This window comes from Diabrotica virgifera, chromosome 10 (genome assembly GCF_917563875.1).
Source record: "Diabrotica virgifera virgifera chromosome 10, PGI_DIABVI_V3a".
Classification (NCBI taxonomy): domain Eukaryota; kingdom Metazoa; phylum Arthropoda; class Insecta; order Coleoptera; family Chrysomelidae; genus Diabrotica; species Diabrotica virgifera.
The window spans coordinates 31,931,247-31,952,649 of record NC_065452.1 but is presented as its reverse complement, the minus strand read 5'-3'; the positions used below and the strand labels follow the sequence as shown (position 1 = coordinate 31,952,649).

The 21,403-nt window shown below is 29.9% G+C and overlaps 1 protein-coding gene across 7 annotated transcripts in view; it reads right to left on the bottom strand.

The window, feature by feature from the left end:
• LOC126878586 (mesoderm induction early response protein 1-like) overlaps positions 1 to 21,403 on the bottom strand; it is a 246,634-nt gene that overhangs the window by 110,341 nt on the left and 114,890 nt on the right. For all 7 annotated transcript variants that reach the window (XM_050641393.1, XM_050641387.1, XM_050641388.1 and 4 more), the window contains one exon: positions 12,974 to 13,056. In XM_050641393.1, coding sequence (XP_050497350.1) covers positions 12,974 to 13,056 — 83 coding nt within the window. The remainder of the gene's footprint in view (positions 1 to 12,973; positions 13,057 to 21,403) is intronic.

Below are 21,403 nucleotides of genomic sequence, written 5' to 3'. Positions count from 1 at the left end.
AATCGAATTAGTAGATGCCTTGTAGCAAGTGAGGAACCTTTTGGCATGTCGGTATGATCCAATTGAGAGTACAAAAAATTACAAATTCAGACAAAATAGGTACAAACACATAATATTTTTAAATTGGCTCTTGCGTTCCCCTACTTTTGTAATATTCTTAAAATCATTGATATAAAAGCGTTATTAGGCGATGGTTTTCAGATTGATCACCTTTTTTATATTATCTACTATAGTTAATGGGAATTGAACACAATTTTAATTAAAAATAAATTTTATTTTGACATTTTATTTGTTTTTTTACTAAAATTGCGGTTAATTCACATTAAATATACTAGATAACGTAAGAAAATAGTAGTCCAGAGAAATAAGGTTTTTGTCGGGACACTTGAGCAGCCAGGTTGCAAATGGGATTTTTGGGTACTATATACCTAATACATTATAAATACAAAAATGCCCGTCACAGTTCGGACGAGAATTTTAGTTATTAACAAATAAGCGTCAAAAATGGCAGTTTTTTCGTTTAAATCGCTACAGGTAAAAATAGGGGTATTAAATATCTTATTTAGAGTATTCACCTTTTAGTAGAAGAGCAAAGGTGTAAAATGGCAGTTTTTGAATTTTGGTCCGATCATTTGTTGCTTCGCTAATTACAAGAAAAGACTAAAATTTTGAAAATAAAAAATTTGCTATAACTTTTGCGAAAATTAACTTAAGACTTTGGTATTGCACGAAAAGTTAAGTCAATCAGTATATATAATGCCCTAAAAATTTTAAGATTATTCGGCGATTGGTTTAAATTTTATTCAATTTACGAGGAAAACGAAAAGCCCTAGATACAAAGTTTACTACTTTTTAAACAATTAGAATAATTGAAATAAAAATATAATAAACAATATTTTAAATCTAAGACTTTTCGTTAATAAACTGCTTTATGGCTGCATCCCATATCTCCGGATTTTACAATATATAATCACATAGAGACGACGAAATAGGAGAAAGCAAATAGAGGACACTTAGGCCACGCATTTACCTTCTCTTCGTCTAGGAAAAGGACCGAAAGACAGTTTCTAAATACTCACAAATTGAGTAAAAATGAAAAAGATAAAAAGGGTTCAAGGCAGGTTTTGTTTATATTCGATTCAGAGTTGGACTACCATCTCCATATAGTAACTATTTCAGCATCCTTATGCATCATCAGTGAAGATTATGCAGTCACAACTCTGAAGGGAATACAAACATTCTGCCTCTTTTAAAGCAAACCATCGCGATGCGATGAACCCGCCTTTTGAGACGCAATACAGCGACATCTCTCGTATTACGAGGAAAACGAAAAGCCCTAGATACAAAGTTTACTACTTTTTAAACAATTAGAATAATTGAAATAAAAATATAATAAACAATATTTTAAATCTAAGACTTTTCGTTAATAAACTGCTTTCTGGCTGCATCCCATATCTGACACCAATGACTACCATCCAATGACACCATTGGATGGTAGTCCAACTCTGAATCGAATATAAACAAAACCTGCCTTGAACCCTTTTTATCTTTTTCATTTTTACTCAATTTGTGAGTAATTAGAAACTGTCTTTCGGTCCTTTTCCTAGACGAAGAGAAGGTAAATGCGTGGCCTAAGTGTCCTCTATTTGCTTTCTCCTATTTCGTCGTCTCTATGTGATTATATATTGTAAAATCCGGAGATATGGGATGCAGCCAGAAAGCAGTTTATTAACGAAAAGTCTTAGATTTAAAATATTGTTTATTATATTTTTATTTCAATTATTCTAATTGTTTAAAAAGTAGTAAACTTTGTATCTAGGGCTTTTCGTTTTCCTCGTAATACGAGAGATGTCGCTGTATTGCGTCTCAAAAGGCGGATTCATCGCATCGCGATGGTTTGCTTTAAAAGAGGCAGAATGTTTGTATTCCCTTCAGAGTTGTGACTGCATAATCTTCACTAATGATGCATAAGGATGCTGAAATAGTTACTATATGGAGATGGTAGTCCAACTCTGAATCGAATATAAACAAAACCTGCCTTGAACCCTTTTTATCTTTTTCATTTTTACTCAATTTGTGAGTATTTAGAAACTGTCTTTCGGTCCTTTTCCTAGACGAAGAGAAGGTAAATGCGTGGCCTATGTGTCCTCTATTTGCTTTCTCCTATTTCGTCGTCTCTATGTGATTATATATTGTAAAATCCGGAGATATGGGATGCAGCCAGAAGCAGTTTATTAACGAAAAGTCTTAGATTTAAAATATTGTTTATTATATTTTTATTTCAATTATTCTAATTGTTTAAAAAGTAGTAAACTTTGTATCTAGGGCTTTTCGTTTTCCTCGTAATACGAGAGATGTCGCTGTATTGCGTCTCAAAAGGCGGGTTCATCGCATCGCGATGGTTTGCTTTAAAAGAGGCAGAATGTTTGTATTCCCTTCAGAGTTGTGACTGCATAATCTTCACTGATGATGCATAAGGATGCTGAAATAGTTACTATATGGAGATGGTAGTCCAACTCTGAATCGAATATAAACAAAACCTGCCTTGAACCCTTTTTATCTTTATTCAATTTGTTTATCCAAAAGAGCTTTTTTTTGCAATGTTATTGTTCAGAAAATAATAATAGGGAGTTTTTGTTGCTACGTAACGTACGCATCTCCGTATACGTAAAGCAACTAACGTGTCGTAGAGGATGAATGTTAAAATAGGTAGTTTTTGTAACTGCCTTAACGTAACGTAAAGCAAATCGTAAAGTCATTTTTAAATTCCGTTGACATTAAAAAAAATAAAACAATGTTCACACAATATACAATTAATATACAAATGTAAAAAAAGATAAATGAATGATGAAATTGTATGGTTTTAATTGCTTCTATTTAAATATAAAAATATTATTTTTCCTTAGGTTAAAATTTTTTATTTTTGTTTATACCTACTTTTTAGTTGTAAATTATTGTATACCTACATCAGAATTCCAGTAGGTATAATGTAAATAGTGTGGTAATATTTATTTGAAAATTTTACTGAAACTAGGTCATTTGTTTATCTAGTTATTAATTGTGGTGATCACTGTATTTCTTAAATTAATACAAGATTTGTTTGTTTTGCTTTATTAATAGACAACTTAAAAACAATAAAATTTTAAATCTATTATAAAGTTCCAATTTCCAATTACAAACACAGAATAATTTTACTCAAATAGACTAAACCAATAACCAATATAACCTTAAAATGTTTAGAAACGAGTAGTACGCTGATGAAATGTTCATTTGGTAGGTAATCGGGCAAGATCCTGTGTGCATTCGGTGACTTTCGGCTCGATAGGGATGCGTATGAACCTAACGTACCAGCCCGTAACCTTAGGTAATACGTAGCGCGATACGGGAGTTCAACCATTAATGCGCAAGCGTATATGTCAAAAAGATGCGTTACGTTTACGTATTTGTGTGCACAAAAACTCCCTAATGATACAGCAATTCTGTGGAAACCTCTTGAAAGAAGAATACTTATATTTTCAAAATGTTTAAAAAAATCAATAAAAAGTCATTTTTATCATTCCGAAAACATTTTACCAAAGTAGAATCATTTTTGGCTTATAAACAATTTGAATAGCTTTGTTAATATTGACTATGGAGTAAATCTACTTTGGGATTTCAAAAGCTAGTATTTTTACACGAATTTTCAAAAAAAAAACTTTTTGCGTAGGTTAATTACAGTCAAAGTTAGCCATTTTTATTATTGAATCCACAGTTACTTCTGTGTAAATACATAAAATTCTCCTGTTATAGTGCTAGCCTCCGAAACGGCTTGACCGATTCTTATGAAATTTTACACATATATCCTGTAGTGTAGGAGTAAGAATAGGTTTTAACCTATTTTTCATACCCATAAGTTGTAAGGGGTGTTGCCCACCTGAGATTTTTTTTTATTTTTTTGGACAAAATTGTCTATCTTAGTTTTTTATTATGTAGCATTAAAAATACATACAACCCTTAATTTTCACTCTTCTATCCCCAACCACTATTTTTTAATAGCCATCTATATATTTACATCTATAAAATTCTCCTGTCGCAGTGTTAGTTGCCATACTCCTCCGAGACTGCTTGAACGATTTTTATGAAATTATATATTATGTATATTCGGTAGGTCTTAGAATTGGTCATAATCGATTTTTCATATTCCTGAGTGATAAGGGGGGGTTCCCCCTAACATTTTGTAATGTTTGGTAGGGGTATGTATAAAAGTTTTCTAAAGGACCACGAGTACATGCAAATTTAAAAAATTATGATCAAAATCCATCAACAACCTCCGGAGATATTAATCGCAGCATATGTTTGAAGAATCAATTTCATTTTTTGAGTGCACGGATTTTAATATTTCCCCTCCACCGACCACGAATCGATTTCGATAGGACGTCATTTTTAAAGCTTTATTAACCACTCTGTTGAAGATCAAAGTTTACTGAAACTTGTACACATAAACTATATACCTTTAACTTCAAAATGGCGGTAGTTAGGTTGCATAATTGTTATAAACAAAGTAGCTGTGAATTAAATAAAAAAAGTGGATAACTTTGACCGTAATTAACCTAGGCAAAAAGTTTTTTTTAATTCGTGTAAAATACCAGCTTTTCAAATCTCAAAGCAGTTTTAGTCTAGTCAATATTAACAAAGTTATTCAAATTGTTTATAAGCCAAAAATGAGTCTTCTTTGGTAAAATGTTTTCGGTATGATTAAAATGACTTTTTAATGATTTTTTTTAAATACGTTGAAAACATAACTATTTTTTTTTTCATGTGGTTTCCATAGAATTGCTATATCGTTATAATTTTCTGAACAATGACATTGCAAAAAAAGCTCTTTGGGATAAACAAATTGAATAAAATATAAACTAACTGACGAATAGTCTTAAAATTTTCTCACAAGAATAGTCTTTTCTCACAATAAAACACTGAAAAACGTTTGTTTTCTATACTTCCACAAAATTTATTACAACTATGTTATTACTACAGCTGTTTCGGCAAAGTGCCTTTCTCAAGTGATATATTTTACAATGTGTTTGCCTTTTTAAGTCTTTAACTGAAGAGGTTGAGGAGTGGGGAGCTGTTTGTCTCGAGTTGGTCATTCAGAATTATATCTGTATTTTTCAATTTATTAATTTCCATTGATTCTAAAAGTGATAGCTTAAGGCCTTTATTTTGAATATGTAGAATTTGAAACTCTTCATTGAAAGAATGATTATTATCTAGAAGGTGAAGTGCGTATGTAGAAGTGTCTGTTTTTCTATTGTTGAAAGCCCTTTTGTGTTCTGCTATCCGTTTGTCAAAAGTTCTGCCAGTTTGACCGATGTAAGTTTTCGGACAGTCACCACAAGTTAGTTTGTACACCACAAGTTTGTTAGTTTGTTAGTTTGTAAAATATATCACTTGAGAAAGGCACTTTGCCGAAACAGCTGTAGTAATAACATAGTTGTAATAAATTTTGTGGAAGTATAGAAAACAAACGTTTTTCAGCGTTTTATTGTGAGATAAAATGAACTTCCATCAAGTAACGGTCGAATCCATCAATTACTTAAAATTTTTTGTGCATTATATCGACTGTTTTACTCAACTTTTCATGAAATTTAAAAGTCTTAAGGTCATTTTCGCAAAAGTTATAGTAAATTTTTTATTTTCGAAATTTTAGTTTTATTTTGAAATTTCCGAAGCAACAAATGATCGGACCAAAATTCAAAAACTGCCATTTTAAATCTTTGCTCATCTACTAAAAGAAGCATACTATAAATAAGATATTTAATTACAATATTGTTGCTTGTGGCGATTTAAATGAAAAAAAACTGCCATTTTTGACACTTATTTGTTAATAACTAAAATTCTCGTCCGAACTATGACGGGCATTTTTGTATTTATAATGTATTAGGTATATAGTATGCCAAAAACCCATTTGCAATCTGGCTGCTCAAGTGTCCCGAACATGGTATATTTTTGCCTTGGGGATCGTTCAAGTATTACGTAACCCAGGTTTGGGGGAGGGGGGTCAAAAATCTTCAAAAGTTGCGTTACGCAATAGTTAAACTCCCATAAGCGTGCGTTACGTAGGAGGGGAGAGGGGTTAAAAATCTTCAAAAATCGCGTTACGTAATACTTGAACGCTTCCTTATTTCCCTGGTGTAAAGTGTCAGAAGCTTTTTTTAACTCATCTATGGCATGTTCACACATAAAAGTATTTTATAAAGAGGGGCATTACGTTTGTTTAGTTATTACCAACATAGTTCTCTATATGTATTATCAAGTATGACATCACCTATAATGTTTCTAGACCATGTTTGAAAACTCCACCTGTATTAAGACATCACACCACAGCCATGCATTTATAGTGTTTCCAGCTACCGTATCAGCCCAACTTATCAAAGAAAATAATGAAATGCAAGTAAGTCAATAGCCAATAAAAATAGTATTATCAGAAGAGTATGTCATGTGATGTGAAATGGGAAGTGCCTTTTTTGACGTTTATGCCTTCGGGTCGGAAAGTGTTTTAAAAATATGGACCTAAAAGCCAAAACATTAAAAAAATACATTCCCATTAGAAATAAAATGATAAAAGTACTGTAAGTGTAGTAGTACTGTTGGTCTCTTGAAAAGAGGCTTATGTACCTCAAGTAGTACTGTCCGTGAGTCTTGAAAAGAGGCTTATGAAAAATACTATGAAGAAAACTGTAAGAACGAAAAGAGCAAAATAACTTTCTGTTTTCTACGTTATCTAGATTTATCTGGACAGATTCCTAGATTCCTCATATTCTAAAAAGAAAAATTGTTGATGTCTAGGAATAATGTTATGAAACCCGATTTTTATTCAAATGGTGATCGCATAAGATAAAGAAGAAAGTTGCAAGATGAATATTAGTCTAAGAGCTACTGAACCCTCCGACTAACGGTCTTCTTGTAAGGCTAGAAATTCGTATAGTGATAATTCATAGCACACCAAGGCTAAAAGCCATGACCTGGTAGGCATTAGCCCTGCACGTGTATCTACCAGGTGAATCGAAAAGTGCATAGTTTAGGGGTAAAATAAACTTTCTCCTGTAAAGTTTAAATTTAAGTATGTGCTTGAGTAAGCCATTTAGAATAAATGTGTACAATGACAGGCGATTCTGAACAGCACAAGACCTTGCCAGGCGAGGGGAAAGATTAGGGGTTTTTCCTAAAATTATTTTTTGCATCGAACAAAGTTTTTTAGGTTTTTTGAATCATTCCAAACAGAAAAGGTCTTTAGTGACTTTTCTCTTAGGTTAATAGTTTTTGTTATATAAGCTGTTAAAAAATTTTGAAAATTGCGAAATCGGCCATTTTTAATCCTAAATCGGACATTTAACTAAAAATTTCAATGTTGCCAAGGTAGGTAGATGTTCTTTAAATATTTATTGATGAAATCCCGAAGAGTTTTTTGCAATACAATATCGAAAACCCCTTTGTTTTTTAATTGCTAATCAAGCGGGCGCGACACTGTAGTATAAGTGAGGACGTTTGAGTTTGCATTCATTATCTTGAGAATGGGCAAATTTGAAGAGAAATCCTCAGACAGGTCGATTTTTATTTTTAAATTAGGCCTTTTTGGCATATATAATACCAGTGACGTCATCCATCTGGGCGTGATGACGTAATCCATGATTTTTTTAAATGAGAGTAGGGATTGTGTGATAGCTCATTTGAAAGTTTATTTAATTCTCTATTCAGTAATATAAACATTAACATAATTATTTATACAGGGTGTACAAGAACATTTTTTCTTCTATTTGTCTAAATTAATTTAATAAAAAAATTTTTTTGTACCCCCTGTATAAATAATTATGTTAATGTTTATATTACTGAATGGAGAATTAAATCAATTTTCAAACGAACTATCACACAACCCCTACTCTCATTTAAAAAAAATCATCGATTACGTCATCACGCCCAGATGGATGACGTCACTAGTATTATATATACAGCGTGTCTACTTAAGTTGGAAACATATGGGAAACTTTTTTATTATTAATTTTACAAAAAAAAGTAATTCTTTATAAAAAGTTCTGCATGCCCCAAAACCTAAGATTCAATCATCAGATATCAAATTTTCCGAATATTATACGAGGTATGTCAAAAAATATGAATTTCGGTCAAGGGAGTACCTTTATTTCTCTCAATATCGAAAATTCTTATGATAAAAAGTTGTTTGGAATTAAAAACTAAAATCAAATATGCAATTACATGCTTCTAATTGAAAAAAAAAATTTTCTTTCTCAAATTTATGGATACCTAACATCGTTTTTAATTATTACAAATATGATAACTCGTTTATTATTCATTTTACGAAAAAAAGTTATTCTAGATAAAAAGCTTTGCATGGTCTAAAATCTAAGACACAACCATGATATCAACTTTTATTAATTTTATACGAGGTGTGTCAAAAAATATGAAATTCGCTCAAGATTATAGTACCTTTATATTTCACAATATTTCAATTAGAAGGATATAATTGCACATTAAAACATAGTTTTTAATTCTAAATAACTTTTTTGATAACCGTTTTCAACATTGCGAAAAATAAAGGTACTTTACTCTTGAGTGAAATTCGTATTTTTTGACATACCTCGTATAAAATTAATAAAATGTGATATCTGATGGTTGCATCTTCGGTCTTAGGACATTTTATAAAGAATACCTTTTTTCGTAGAAGTAATAATAAAAGAGTTATCGTATGTGTAATAAATAAAAACGAAGTTTATTATCAATAAATTTGAGAAAAATTTGGAAAATATTTTTCCAATTAAAAGCACGTAATTGCATATTTGATCTTAGTTTTTATTTCCAAGCAACTTTTCATAATAAGAATTTTCGATATTGAGAGAAATAAAGGTACTTTACTCTTGAACGAAGTTCATATTTTTTGACATACCTCGTATAATATTGACAAAATTTGATATCTGATGCTTGAATCTTAGGTTTTAGAGCATGCAGAACTTTTTATAAAGAATAACTTTTTTTCGTAAAATGAATAACAAAAAAGTTTCCCATATGTTTCCAACTTAAGTAGACACGCTGCCATATGGAAAACTTTTTTATTATTAATTTTACAGAAAAAGTTATTCTTTATAAAAAGCTCTGCATGGTCCAAAACCTAAGATTTAACCATCAAATATCAATTTTTTTGAATATTATACGAGGTATGTCAAAAAGTTTGAATTTCACTCAAGAGTAAAGAAGCTTTATTTTTCACAATATTGAAAATTGCTATTATGAAAAGTTGTTTGGAATTAAAAACTATATTCTAATATGCAATTACATCCTTCTAATTGAAAAATTTTTTTTTGAAAAATTATGGATAACTAACATTATTTTCAGTTATTTCAATTCTGATAACTATTTTATTATTAATTTTACGAAAAAAAGTGATTCTTAATAAAAAGTTCTGGATAGTCTAAAACCTAAAATACAACTATCTTATATGAAGTTTTATCAATTTTATACGAGGTATGTCAAAAAAGATAAATTTAGATCAAAAGTAAAGTACCTTTATAGTTCAGAATATTTCAATTAAAAGGATGTAATTACATAATGAAACATAGTTTTTAATGCTAAATAACTTTTCATAATAACGATTTTTGCTATTGTGAAAAACAAACGTATTTTACTCTTAAGCGAAATTCATATTTTTTGACATACCTCGTATAAAATTGATAAAATTTAACATAAGATGGTTGTATTTAAGGTTTTAGACCAGGCAGAACTTTTTATTAAGAATCACTTTTTTTCGTAAAATTAATAATAAAAGAGTTATCTGAATTAAAATAACTGAAAATAATGTAAATTATCCAACATTTTTCAAAAAAAAAAATAATTTTCAATTAGAAGGATGTAATTGCATACTAGAATATAGTTTTTAATTCCAAACAACTTTTCATAATAGCAATTTTCAATATTGTGAAAAATAATGCTACTTTACTCTTGAGTGAAATTCAAACTTTTTGACATACCTCGTATAATATTCAAAAAATCTGATATTTGATGGTTAAATTTTAGGTTTTGGCCCAAGCAGAGATTTTTATGAAGAATAACTTTTTTTCGTAAAATTAATAATAAAAAAGTTTTCCATATGGATACAACTTACAGGGCCATACTGTATATATATGCCAAAAAGTCCTAATTTAAGAATAAAAATCGACCTGTCTGAGGATTTCTCTTCAAATTTGCCCATTCTCAAGATAATGAATTTATGCAAACTCAAACGTCCTCACTTATACTACAGTGTCGCGCCCGCTTGATTAGCAATTAAAAAACAAAGGGGTTTTCGATATTGTATTGCAAAAAACTCTTCGGGATTTCATCAGTCAATATTTAAAGAATATCTACCTACCTTGGCAACATTGAAATTTTTAGTTAAATGTCCGATTTAGGGTTAAAAATGGCCGATTTCGCAATTTTCAAAATTGTATATAATTTAATAATATAATTTTATACAGAGAGGGGCTAAATTATGGAATAAATTAATTTTATCTAAAATGGACGAGTTTGGAGAAAAATCGCGAAACAGGTCGATTTTTATTTTTAAATTACAATTTTTTGGCATATATTTCATACTAGTGACGTCATCCATCTGGGCGTGATGACGTAATCAATGATTTTTTTAAATGGGAATAGGGGTCGTGTGGCACCTCATTTGAAACGGTGTTCAATTCTCTATTCAGTAATATAAATAATAATATCATTATTTATACAGGGTGACCAAAAAAATAATTTTTGAATTAAATTAATTGACGCAAAAAGAAGAATGTATGTAATTTATTTAACTAAAAATACATTGTATTGCTGTCAGTAAATAGAAAAAAATGCTTATTTCACAAATAAACATTTCTTTTCGCTTAAATTAAATCACAAACAGCCTCCCACCTACCACTTGGCAGTTTGAACATTTAATTTAAGCGAAGAGCAATGTTTATTTGCCAAATAAACATTATTTCCTATTTTCTGACAGTGATAGAATGTATTTTGAGTTAAATAAATTGCATACATTCTTCTTTTTTCGTCAATTAATTTAATTCAAAAATTTGTTTTTTGGCCACCCTGTATAAATAATGATATTAATGTTTATATTATTGAATAGAGAATTGAACACCCTTTCAAATGAGGTGCCACACGGCACCTATTCTCATTTAAAAAAATCATCGATTACGTCATCACGCCCAGATGAATGACGTCACTATTATGAAATATATGCCAAAAAATTGTAATTTAAAAATCAAAATCGACCTGTTTCGGGATTTTTCTCCAAAGTCGTCCATTTTAGAGAAAATTAATTTATTCCATAATTTAGCCCTTCTCTGTATAACAAAAACTATTAACCTAAGAGAAAAATCACTACAGACCTTTTCTGTTTGGAATGATTCAAAAAACCTAAAAAAACTTGATGTAAATAAAAACTCGATGCAAAAAACAATATTTTTAGGAAAAACCCCTAATATTTCCCCTCGCCTGACAAGGTCTTGTGCTGTTCAGAATCGCCTGTCATTGTACACATTTCTTCTAAATGACTTACTCAAACACATACTTAAATTTAAACTTTACAGGAGAAAGTTTATTTTACCCCTAAACTATGCACTTTTCGATTCACCTAGTAGATACACGTGCAGGGCTGATGCCGGCCAGGTCATGGTTTTTAGTCTTGGTGTGCTATAAATTATCACTATACAAATTTCTATCCTTACAGGAAGACCTTTAGTCGGAATGTTCACAAGCTCTTAGACTATAATATGATGTGTTGGACTACAATACAAACTTTAAATTCTCTTATCTGGTAAAGGACAATCAGAAAAGAAAGAAAAACTACATCTACAGAAGAATACATGACAAATTATAAATATATGAGCAAATCTTTTACAGTTGTTGTTTGAGATTGAGGAGAATAAATTTAATAGAGTCAGTATTTCTTTCAGACAATTTGAATGGTGAAAATTGTTTCCACTTCCTATAAAATTTATTGCCTGAGTACTTAGAAGAAATTCTAATAAATAAGCATTACAGTAACGAAGTAATGGAGTATCTGTACGGGCAGTACCCTAAAGCTCGACTGGATACACCTGATACACTTGTGTAAACGTGTTCGAAAGAAAAATATTACGAAGGATACTGGGTCCAATAAGTGAAAATACCAGCTGGTGAATTAGATATAATAAAGAAATATAGCGAACCAACACTAGCACAATACACTAGACTGCAGAGATTACGGTGGGCAGGACACATGGTCCGCATGCTTGAGAACAGAATCCCCAGAAAATTGCTAAATGCAAGAAAAAAGACCTGGAAGACCAAAAAAGAGATGGGAACACGAAGTAGATGTCAAAAACCTACTAAAAACGCGTTCATGGAAAAAACAGCAGTAAATCAAGATGATTGGAGAATCTTCTTAAGGAAGCTAAGGCCCAGCTTGGGCTGTAGTGCCATTCGATGGATGGATGGATACACTTGTGTCTTGGCCACACAGGCTTTTGTTTCTGGGCATTTGAAAGAGGTTGTATTTTCTATAGAAAGTAGGAACAAACAACAACTGAGAAACATTTTCGATATAAAAAAAATAATAAAAATATAGAAATAAAAAAAATCAGTTGATACAGATACACTTTCAGACGGTGCCTTACATTACACAATTCAAAAAAATCACAGTATTAAAGACATGGAAAGGATGAATACGATGAATCCTACTATGACTTACTACAATAGACAAAAGAAAAAGAATTTATAATACAGAAAGTTTTATTAATGATACACTTAAATGCTTGTTGATGTAGATAATGAATATTTTTATTGGCATTATAATTTTAAAACTGTTACCTCCATTTAAATATTAAAAGTGATATTTTTTTGCAACAAAGTCTAAACCATCTGAACTGTTAGATGTCTATAAGCATGCAATTAGTATATGAATGATGAAAATATTAACCTTATTAACTTTTCTCCAGTCCTCTTCATCAGGACTATAATCATAGTCTTCGTCTTCCTCTTCGCTCACTCTGGATGAGACAGCTGAAATAGACAGAAATCAGTAAACTCAAATATTTTGCTAATTTTTTGTTTAAAAGACAGTTTTGTGCACAATTACGGTATTATTACAAAAATTCAGCCAATAAAATCGGTTTAAAAATCAATATTAGTAAAACCAAATTCATAAAAATAAATTAGTGCAGTAATTGAAGCTTTTTAGCAGGGTTGCAAAAAAACATGTTTTTTTAATTTTAAACAAAACAAACGTTTTTTTTTTGTTTTAAACATGTTTTTTTTTATTTTTAAATTGTATGTTTTAAACAAATAAAACTTGTTTAAAACACATGTTTTTTGTTTTAAACGTTTTTTTTTTTTGCTTTAAAAATGTTTTTGTTTTTAAATTTTATATGTTAAACAAATAAAACTTAGAAGAAAACATTGTTTAAATCATATTTTCCTAAACATAATATTAATTGAAAGTGTTTGATCTATTATTATTATTCTACTAAATAATAGATAAGAAAACCAATTGCAAAATTAGGAGCTATTCCCTGGGGAACCCCAGACTATTTACTATTTATAAATCCGCACTACAAGTTAGCTATTGCAATAACGTCCATTGTCAGTTATTTTGTGCTGTTTCTGGTAGTGCTTAGTGTTTTTTTAAACATGCAAATGATTTGGTGACCCCAGCTCATTTTTTGTCAAATTTGCTTGATCGTCGCTTTATTGAAAATAAACTTATCATCCATCCATTATAAATTATCATCCAGAAGCATTTTAGATTATTATTATTACCAGGCAAAGTGTATACCTACTCCATATTTACGTATTTTTTATGGGAAATAAGCCACAATTTTACTAAAAAATGAATTTATTAACGTTTCGAAGCCCAAATCGGGTTTCGTTGTCAAAATATAAAATACTATTAAAATAAAACAAACATGTTGTTGCTAAGTAAAAAAATTCTTCTAATAATTTATTTAATCTGACTCATTTATATTGGCAATTCAGACGTATATTATACATTTTAAAGTAGAAGACTTTAAAATGATATCGCCAATATTTATGAGTTGCGTTCCTGGGACGACTTTACTAAAAGATAGTTCATTCGATTACATGAAATCAATCCCAACTCAAGAATATCCGTCGCAAAAAAATCATAGCATGTGATCTGTCTTTAAAAAGACAACCAAATGCAACGATGACAGTAAAATTCTCGCGTTAGAGATTCCATAGTAAATCACGAGGGAAAACCAGGAAAAAACCTCGTGATACTATCCCGACATCGTAAGTATTTGGTCTTACATTTAATCTACCTTCAAAAAACTAATACCAAATTCTGACTTTAATATGTTTAAATTATAAATAATATTAATATTACATAGATATACATAGATATACTGTCATCGTTGCATTTGGTTGTCTTTTTAAAGACAGATCACATGCTATGATTTTTTTGCGACGGATATTCTTGAGTTGGGATTGATTTCATGTAATCGAATGAACTATCTTTTAGTAAAGTCGTCCCAGGAACGCAACTCATAAATATTGGCGATATCATTTTAAAGTCTTCTACTTTAAAATGTATAATAAACGTCTGAATTGCCAATATAAATGAGTCAGATTAAATAAATTATTAGAAGAATTTTTTTACTTAGCAACAACATGTTTGTTTTATTTTAATAGTATTTTGTATTTTGACAACGAAACCCGATTTGGGCTTCGAAACGTTAATAAATTCATTTTTTAGTAAAATTGTGGCTTATTTCCCATAAAAAATACGTAATTATAAAAATGCCACAAGGAAATAGCTTCAGAACCTACTCCATATGTTTTCTAAACATCTATATTGAGAATGTAAAACCATTGGCATGGTGGCGTTCTAAGAAAAATATAAATAGGTATACTACAGCATTGAAACTTGCTCAACAGCTTCACAAAGCTGTTGCATCGTCAGCCAACATAGAAAGACTCTTCTCATCGTAAGGTTTACCATTCCAAACTACGTAATCGGCTAGGCGATGTCAAAGCTGCTAAGTTGGTTTCAATTTTTAAAGAGCTTAATTCCATCAGTGATGACGTGACTGATTTAAATTACAAGATTACTATGAGTCTGAAACACTTTTGAGAAATTTATTAACTTTTCTTTGCAAAATATTTTCAGTTTTCCAATTTTTTTTGTGTTCAGATTATTAATAAATAAATAATATATATGTTAAAAAGTTTATATAATGTATTTGAGAATTTTTTTGATGTTATATTAATAAAGAAAATGAAAAAAAAAGCACTTGCTTAATTTAAATGTTTTAAACAAAAACTGTTTTAAACATAAGTAAACGTTTAAAACAGTTGATTAAAACAAAATGTTTAAAACAAAACAACCCTGCTTTTTAGCCCAGAAATTTTTTACTATGAACCGATTTACATGAAATTTTGGAATTAGGCTTATCCTACCCTTAACTTCAAAAGTGATATTGACCCGAACTCCGTTTTCACCCTGGGAGTGGTTACCACCCCTTTTCGGCGGTGGAAATTTTTTTCAAAATAACCTCAGATATCGATAGAAGACCTAATTTTAAGCAAAAAATGTTGTATAAAGTTTTTTCAAAAACCCAATACTTTTCAAGTTATTGGTAATTGAAAATTCGTAATTTTCTCACGATTTTCAACAGTTTTTTGCAAATATCTTCAAAAATATGCATTTTAACGATAATATTATAATGAACAAAATTGTCGCAGGTAAAAAATGAACAAATTGGTTTTTTAAGAGTGTTTTAAGTTTTAAGCGAGATATTGAAGATCAAAGCCGTTTTTTTATTTTGTGTGAAATTTTATCGATGTATTCAATGCCATCTAGCGGAGAGCGAATAAATTGTATGCATGCTAATGAGAAAGGATTTTATAGTGCTTAAAATAAGCTTTAAAATGAGCACTGTTAAAAGTCTTTTGTACGTAAAATGAGTGAGCTGTAATGAAAAAAAGAGGAACATCTAATGGTATTTTTTTTTAAATCAATGGATTTCATAAGTGACATTTCCACCAAAATTAAAAGTATTCCGTCTAGAGTCAACTTTAATATAAAGAGTTTGATGGATTCTAGCAGTTTCGCTGCTTTGGAACACATATTTTTTAAAAAAACCACCTTCTTTTCGTAATATCTCAAAGATAATGAAAGATAAGTAAAAAAGTGTAATAATAAAAAATTAGGTTTTTTTTGTCAAAAATTTTGGTTTGTTTGTTTTTCCTATCACACAAAAATTGACGAAGATATGATTAAGGGGCGCGCGGTAGCGCAACCACAGTTTCTCTCGGGCCCTCTGACCCTTCACCGTTTCAAAATAAAAGGTTTTTCACTACATATTATAATGAAAAAAGTTGTAGCTCTTTTAATTACCTTCAAAATGGTTTTTTATAAGTTGTGATAGCTTCAAAATTGAAGTAGTTATGGCCCAAAAATTAAATCATACATATTCAATGTTTTAATTTAGGGGCACTTTTAAGAGATAAAGAACTTGAGCATATGATTTCCCAGAATAGCTTTTTCGAGAACGTGGAACGATATTTAAATCCTTTTTAGTTTATCAAAAGAAATTTTTTATACAAATTTTAATTGAGGGGTCTATTTTAAGGGTTGAAAGGGGTTAACTGAATAATTAAATAATTAAGATAGAGAACGTAAAAAATTATTTACTCTATATTTGTCTTCTTGTCAAACCAAGTTAATTTTTTGTAAATGTTTTCTATTTAGGGGTTGTTTTTATAGGTTGAAATGGGGTTAACAATATGATAATTAAGATAGAGAACGTAAAAGATCATTTAGTCTATGTTTAAATCTTTTTATGTCATACTAAATTAATTTTTTGTAACTTTTTTCGATTTAGGGTTTGTTTGCAAGGGTTGCACGGTTTTCAAGGGCATGAAAATGAGTTAAACATGAGGTTATTGTGTTAGAAAACATTTCACAATGTCACTCTTTATTATTAAACACGTTTTCTGGCGATAAAAAGGCTCAATGTCAATTTTTCCATTAAGGGGTTGTTTTGACCCCTTAAAAATAAAAAACGGAGTTCGGGTCAATATCACTTTTGATGTTAAGGGTAAGATAGCCTAACTCCAAAATCTCATGTAAATCGGTTCATAGTAAAAAATTTCGGAGGTAAAAACCTATTTACGCTTCTTTGTTACGGTCTTTGTTAACAAATGTCTAAGAAGAGTTGTGAGTTGTCCATATTTTCTGGCAAAACATCAGAAACGAAGATCTTCTACACCTGACCCAACAAAAGAGGGTAGAAAATGAAATAAAGTCCAGAAAGTGATGTTGGATCCGTCACACAGTCCGAATAGATAGTTCCAGTATTGGAAAGAGTGACCTTGAGTGGAATCCCCAAGGAAAAAGAAAAAGAGGTCGCCCAGCACAAACTTGGAGAAGATCCATCATGGACGAGATAGTGGTCAAAGAAAGTTTTGGAATGAGGTGAAGGCCTTAGCACAAAATTGAACCCGATGGCGCGTTTTCACTGAAGCTCTATGTTCCAGGAATTCAAGAACATTATATATACAAAAATTCAGGGAATATATGTAATAAAAACTTATTAATATGTTATATAGATTTCCAAAAAGCGTTTGACTGAGTCCAACATGGTAGACTCATACACGCATTACCAAGGATATTCATTTAATCAAAAATCTATACTACAATCAAACAAAGGTCGTACGGGTGAAAGATAGTGAGATAAACCAAGTAGTAATTAAAAGAGGAATCAGACAGGGATGCATGCTGTCGCCACAATTATTTAATGTATACTCAAAACTAATATTTCAGGAGGCACTCAGGGAATGAACTGAAGTTGTGACGATTGGAGGGAGCATTATTAATAACATAAGATTTGCAGACTTTAAAATTTACAAATTCTCCTAGAAATCATTAACAGAGAAAGCAAAAAGATGGGACTAACAATGAATATAGATAAAACCAAATCATGGTGATATCAAAAAACCCTGTTGACAAGTATACAGCGTGTCTACGTAAGTTGGAAACATATGGCAAACTTTTTTATTATTAATTTTACGAAAAAAAGTTATTCTTTATAAAAAGTTCTGCATGCCCCAAAACCTAAGATTCAATCATCAGATATCAAATTTTCTCAATATTATACGAGGTATGTAAAAAATATGAATTTCGGTCAAGGATAAAGTACCTTTATTTCTCTCAATATCGAAAATTCTTATGATAAAAAGTTGTTTGGAATTAAAAACTAAGATCAAATATGCAATTACATGCTTCTAATTGGAAAAAAAATGTCTCAAAGTTATGGATACCCAACATTGTTTTTAATTATTACAAATATGATAACTCGTTTATTATTCATTTTATGAAAAAAAGTTATTCTTCATAAAAATCTTTGCACGGTCCAAAATCTAAGACACAACCATGATATATCAACTTTTATTAATTTTATACGAGGTGTGTCAAAAAATATGAAATTCGCTCAAGATTATAGTACCTTTATATTTCACAATATTTCAATTAGAAGGATGTTATTGCATATCGAAACATAGTTTTTAATTCTAAACGACTTTTTTAATAACCGTTTTCAATATTGTGAAAAATAAAGGTACTTTACTCTTGAGTGAAATTCATATTTTTTGACATACCTCGTATAAAATTAATAAAATGTGATATCTGATGGTTGCATCTTCGGCCTTAGGACATACAGAGCTTTTTATAAAGAATACCTTTTTTTCGTAAAAGTAATAATAAAAGAGTTATCGTATGTGTAATAAATAAAAACGAAGTTGGTATCAATAAATTTGAGAAAAATTTGGAAAATATTTTTTTCCAATTAGAACCATGTAATTGCATATTTGATCTTAGTTTATATTTCCAAACAACTTTTCATAATAAGAATTATCGATATTGAGAGATATAAAGGTACTTTACTCTTGAACGATGTTCATATTTTTTGACATACCTCGTATAATATTGAGAAAATTTGATATCTGATGATTGAATCTTAGGTTTTAGAGCATGCAGAACTTTTTATAAAGAATAACTTTTTTTCGTAAAATGCATAACAAAAAAGTTTCCCATATGTTTCCAACTTAAGTAGACACGCTGTATATACCTCGGAACAATAATTCTCAACAAAATCAATGAGAAAATCTCAATAGCTGGCTGTGTATACCATAGTTAAAAAACTAATACAGAAGTAAAAATCCTCAATTTGTATCTTGGTATAAAATGTTTATTAAAACTTTTTAAAATGTCCAAATGGATTGCAAAACGTTTTCGATCTGATTCAGATCATCCTCAGTGCATTCTGCTAAGTAAATGAAACTAGCGTCGAGTTGGTCTGCGTCCATTGAACTGGCAAGAACCACGCGTTCCAATCGAGCAAGGAACCATGTTGTTCTTTAAGTACTAATAGTATAAAATGAATTAACATCGACCTGGAGTCGCCTTACTTTATAAAATTATATTATGTAAACCATATATTTCGATGTTACTACTTTCAATAGTGTGCTAGTTTCATTTACTTACCAGAATGCACTGAGGATGATCTGCATCAGATCGAAAACGTTTTGCAATCCATTTGGACGACATTTTAAAAAGTTTTAATAAACATATACGAAGATACAAATTGAAGTTTTTTACATCTGTATTAATAATTCTAAACTCACAGTTAGATGAAGATGAGGAGCTAAAGGTCAGAATAGAAATAGCTAGAAAAGGATTTATAAAATGCAAGTCAATGTTTACAAATACGAATTTGAGTATGGCTATCAGATTGAGGCTCGTCGAATGTTATGTTTGGTTTCAATTACTATATGGGGTAGAAACGTGGACTCTGAAAGTCTAATCCGTAAAAAAATGGAGGCTTTAGAAATGTGGCTATACAGGGTGATTGATTAGTGGGGTAAAGCTCAATAGATCCGCTATAGTAATAGATAGCAATAAAAGTTAATAACAAAAATTGTAGCCAACTTTGAGCTTCACATTACAAAATGAGTTAGAATGTTACAGGTTGTTCGATAACACAGTGGCAGACCTAACTTATGTTTTTTTAAATGGAACACCCTATATTTTATTTTATATTCGAAATCCTGTTAACTTCTCCATCACAAAAATATAAAGATTTGCTATGTTATACAGGGTATTTACAAAGTTATCACCAATTTTGTATGAAAATCGTAACAAGTTCAACTTCCTGTATAAAAATAAAAATAAGCACAACAGCAATGGTTTATTACTGCCATATTTTTTATTTATTGTCAACATTTTCAAGAAATATTGACATTGCTAATTTTCTTTATATCAAATACAGGGTGAGTCAAAACGCAAGTACATTATTTTCTCAGTAATGTTAAATGGAACACCCTGTATTTTATATCATTATTGAAAAGTAATATTACCGTACTTTATTTTTTATATAATATTCCCTATGTCCAAATTTATTAGTTTTCGAGATATTTTCATTTTTCAGAGCAAATTATTTTAGGTGTCTAAATTTATCTAAATTTTAAGTAAGCCATGACTGAATTGGCAATTGACGATTACTGATTATCAATCCGGTAATCAATGTAACCATGTAGCAAATAAAGAAATAAAAATAATTTATTAGTATGTAATACATTTTACAAAAAAAACACAACCACAACATGTAACATTTTTGAAACAATTAAAAACTACTTTTTATGTAAATGTAACAAATAAAGAAAGAAAATTAGTAATAAATTTTACAAAAAAACACACTAACACAAAATACAACATTTTGTGAAGACAATTAAACACTACTTTTGTATGTAAATGTAACAATGTAACAAATAAAGAACGAAAATAATTTATCGGGGATACATTTTGCAAAAAAAAATATGTTTGAAAAAATTATAAGCTACTTTTAATAAAACATTTTTAATATTTAATTACATAAGGTGTTCAAAATTACCTCCAAACACATTTATGCACGCCTAAAAACAATCATTGAATGAGCTACTTACTCTACGAAGCACTTGTAAATTAACACACCGAAATACACTTTGTATTCTATTTTTCATCTCATCCCTTGTTGTTGGAGGTATTTTATAAACTTCATTATTAACGTAACCCAAAAAAAAATAGTCCAGTTTATTAAATTCTGGTGATTTGGGTGGCCACGCTACTGGTCCATTGAAAAATGAAAATTTCTCGAAAACTAATAAATTGAGACATAGGGAATGTTATCTAAAAATTAAATGTAATGGTACTTTTCAATAGTGATATAAAATACAGGGTGTTCCATTTAAAATTATGTATTAAAATTATCCATGAGGAAATAATGTATTTGCGTTTTGACTCACCCTGTATTTGATATAAAAAAAAATTAGCAATATCAATAATTCTTGAAAA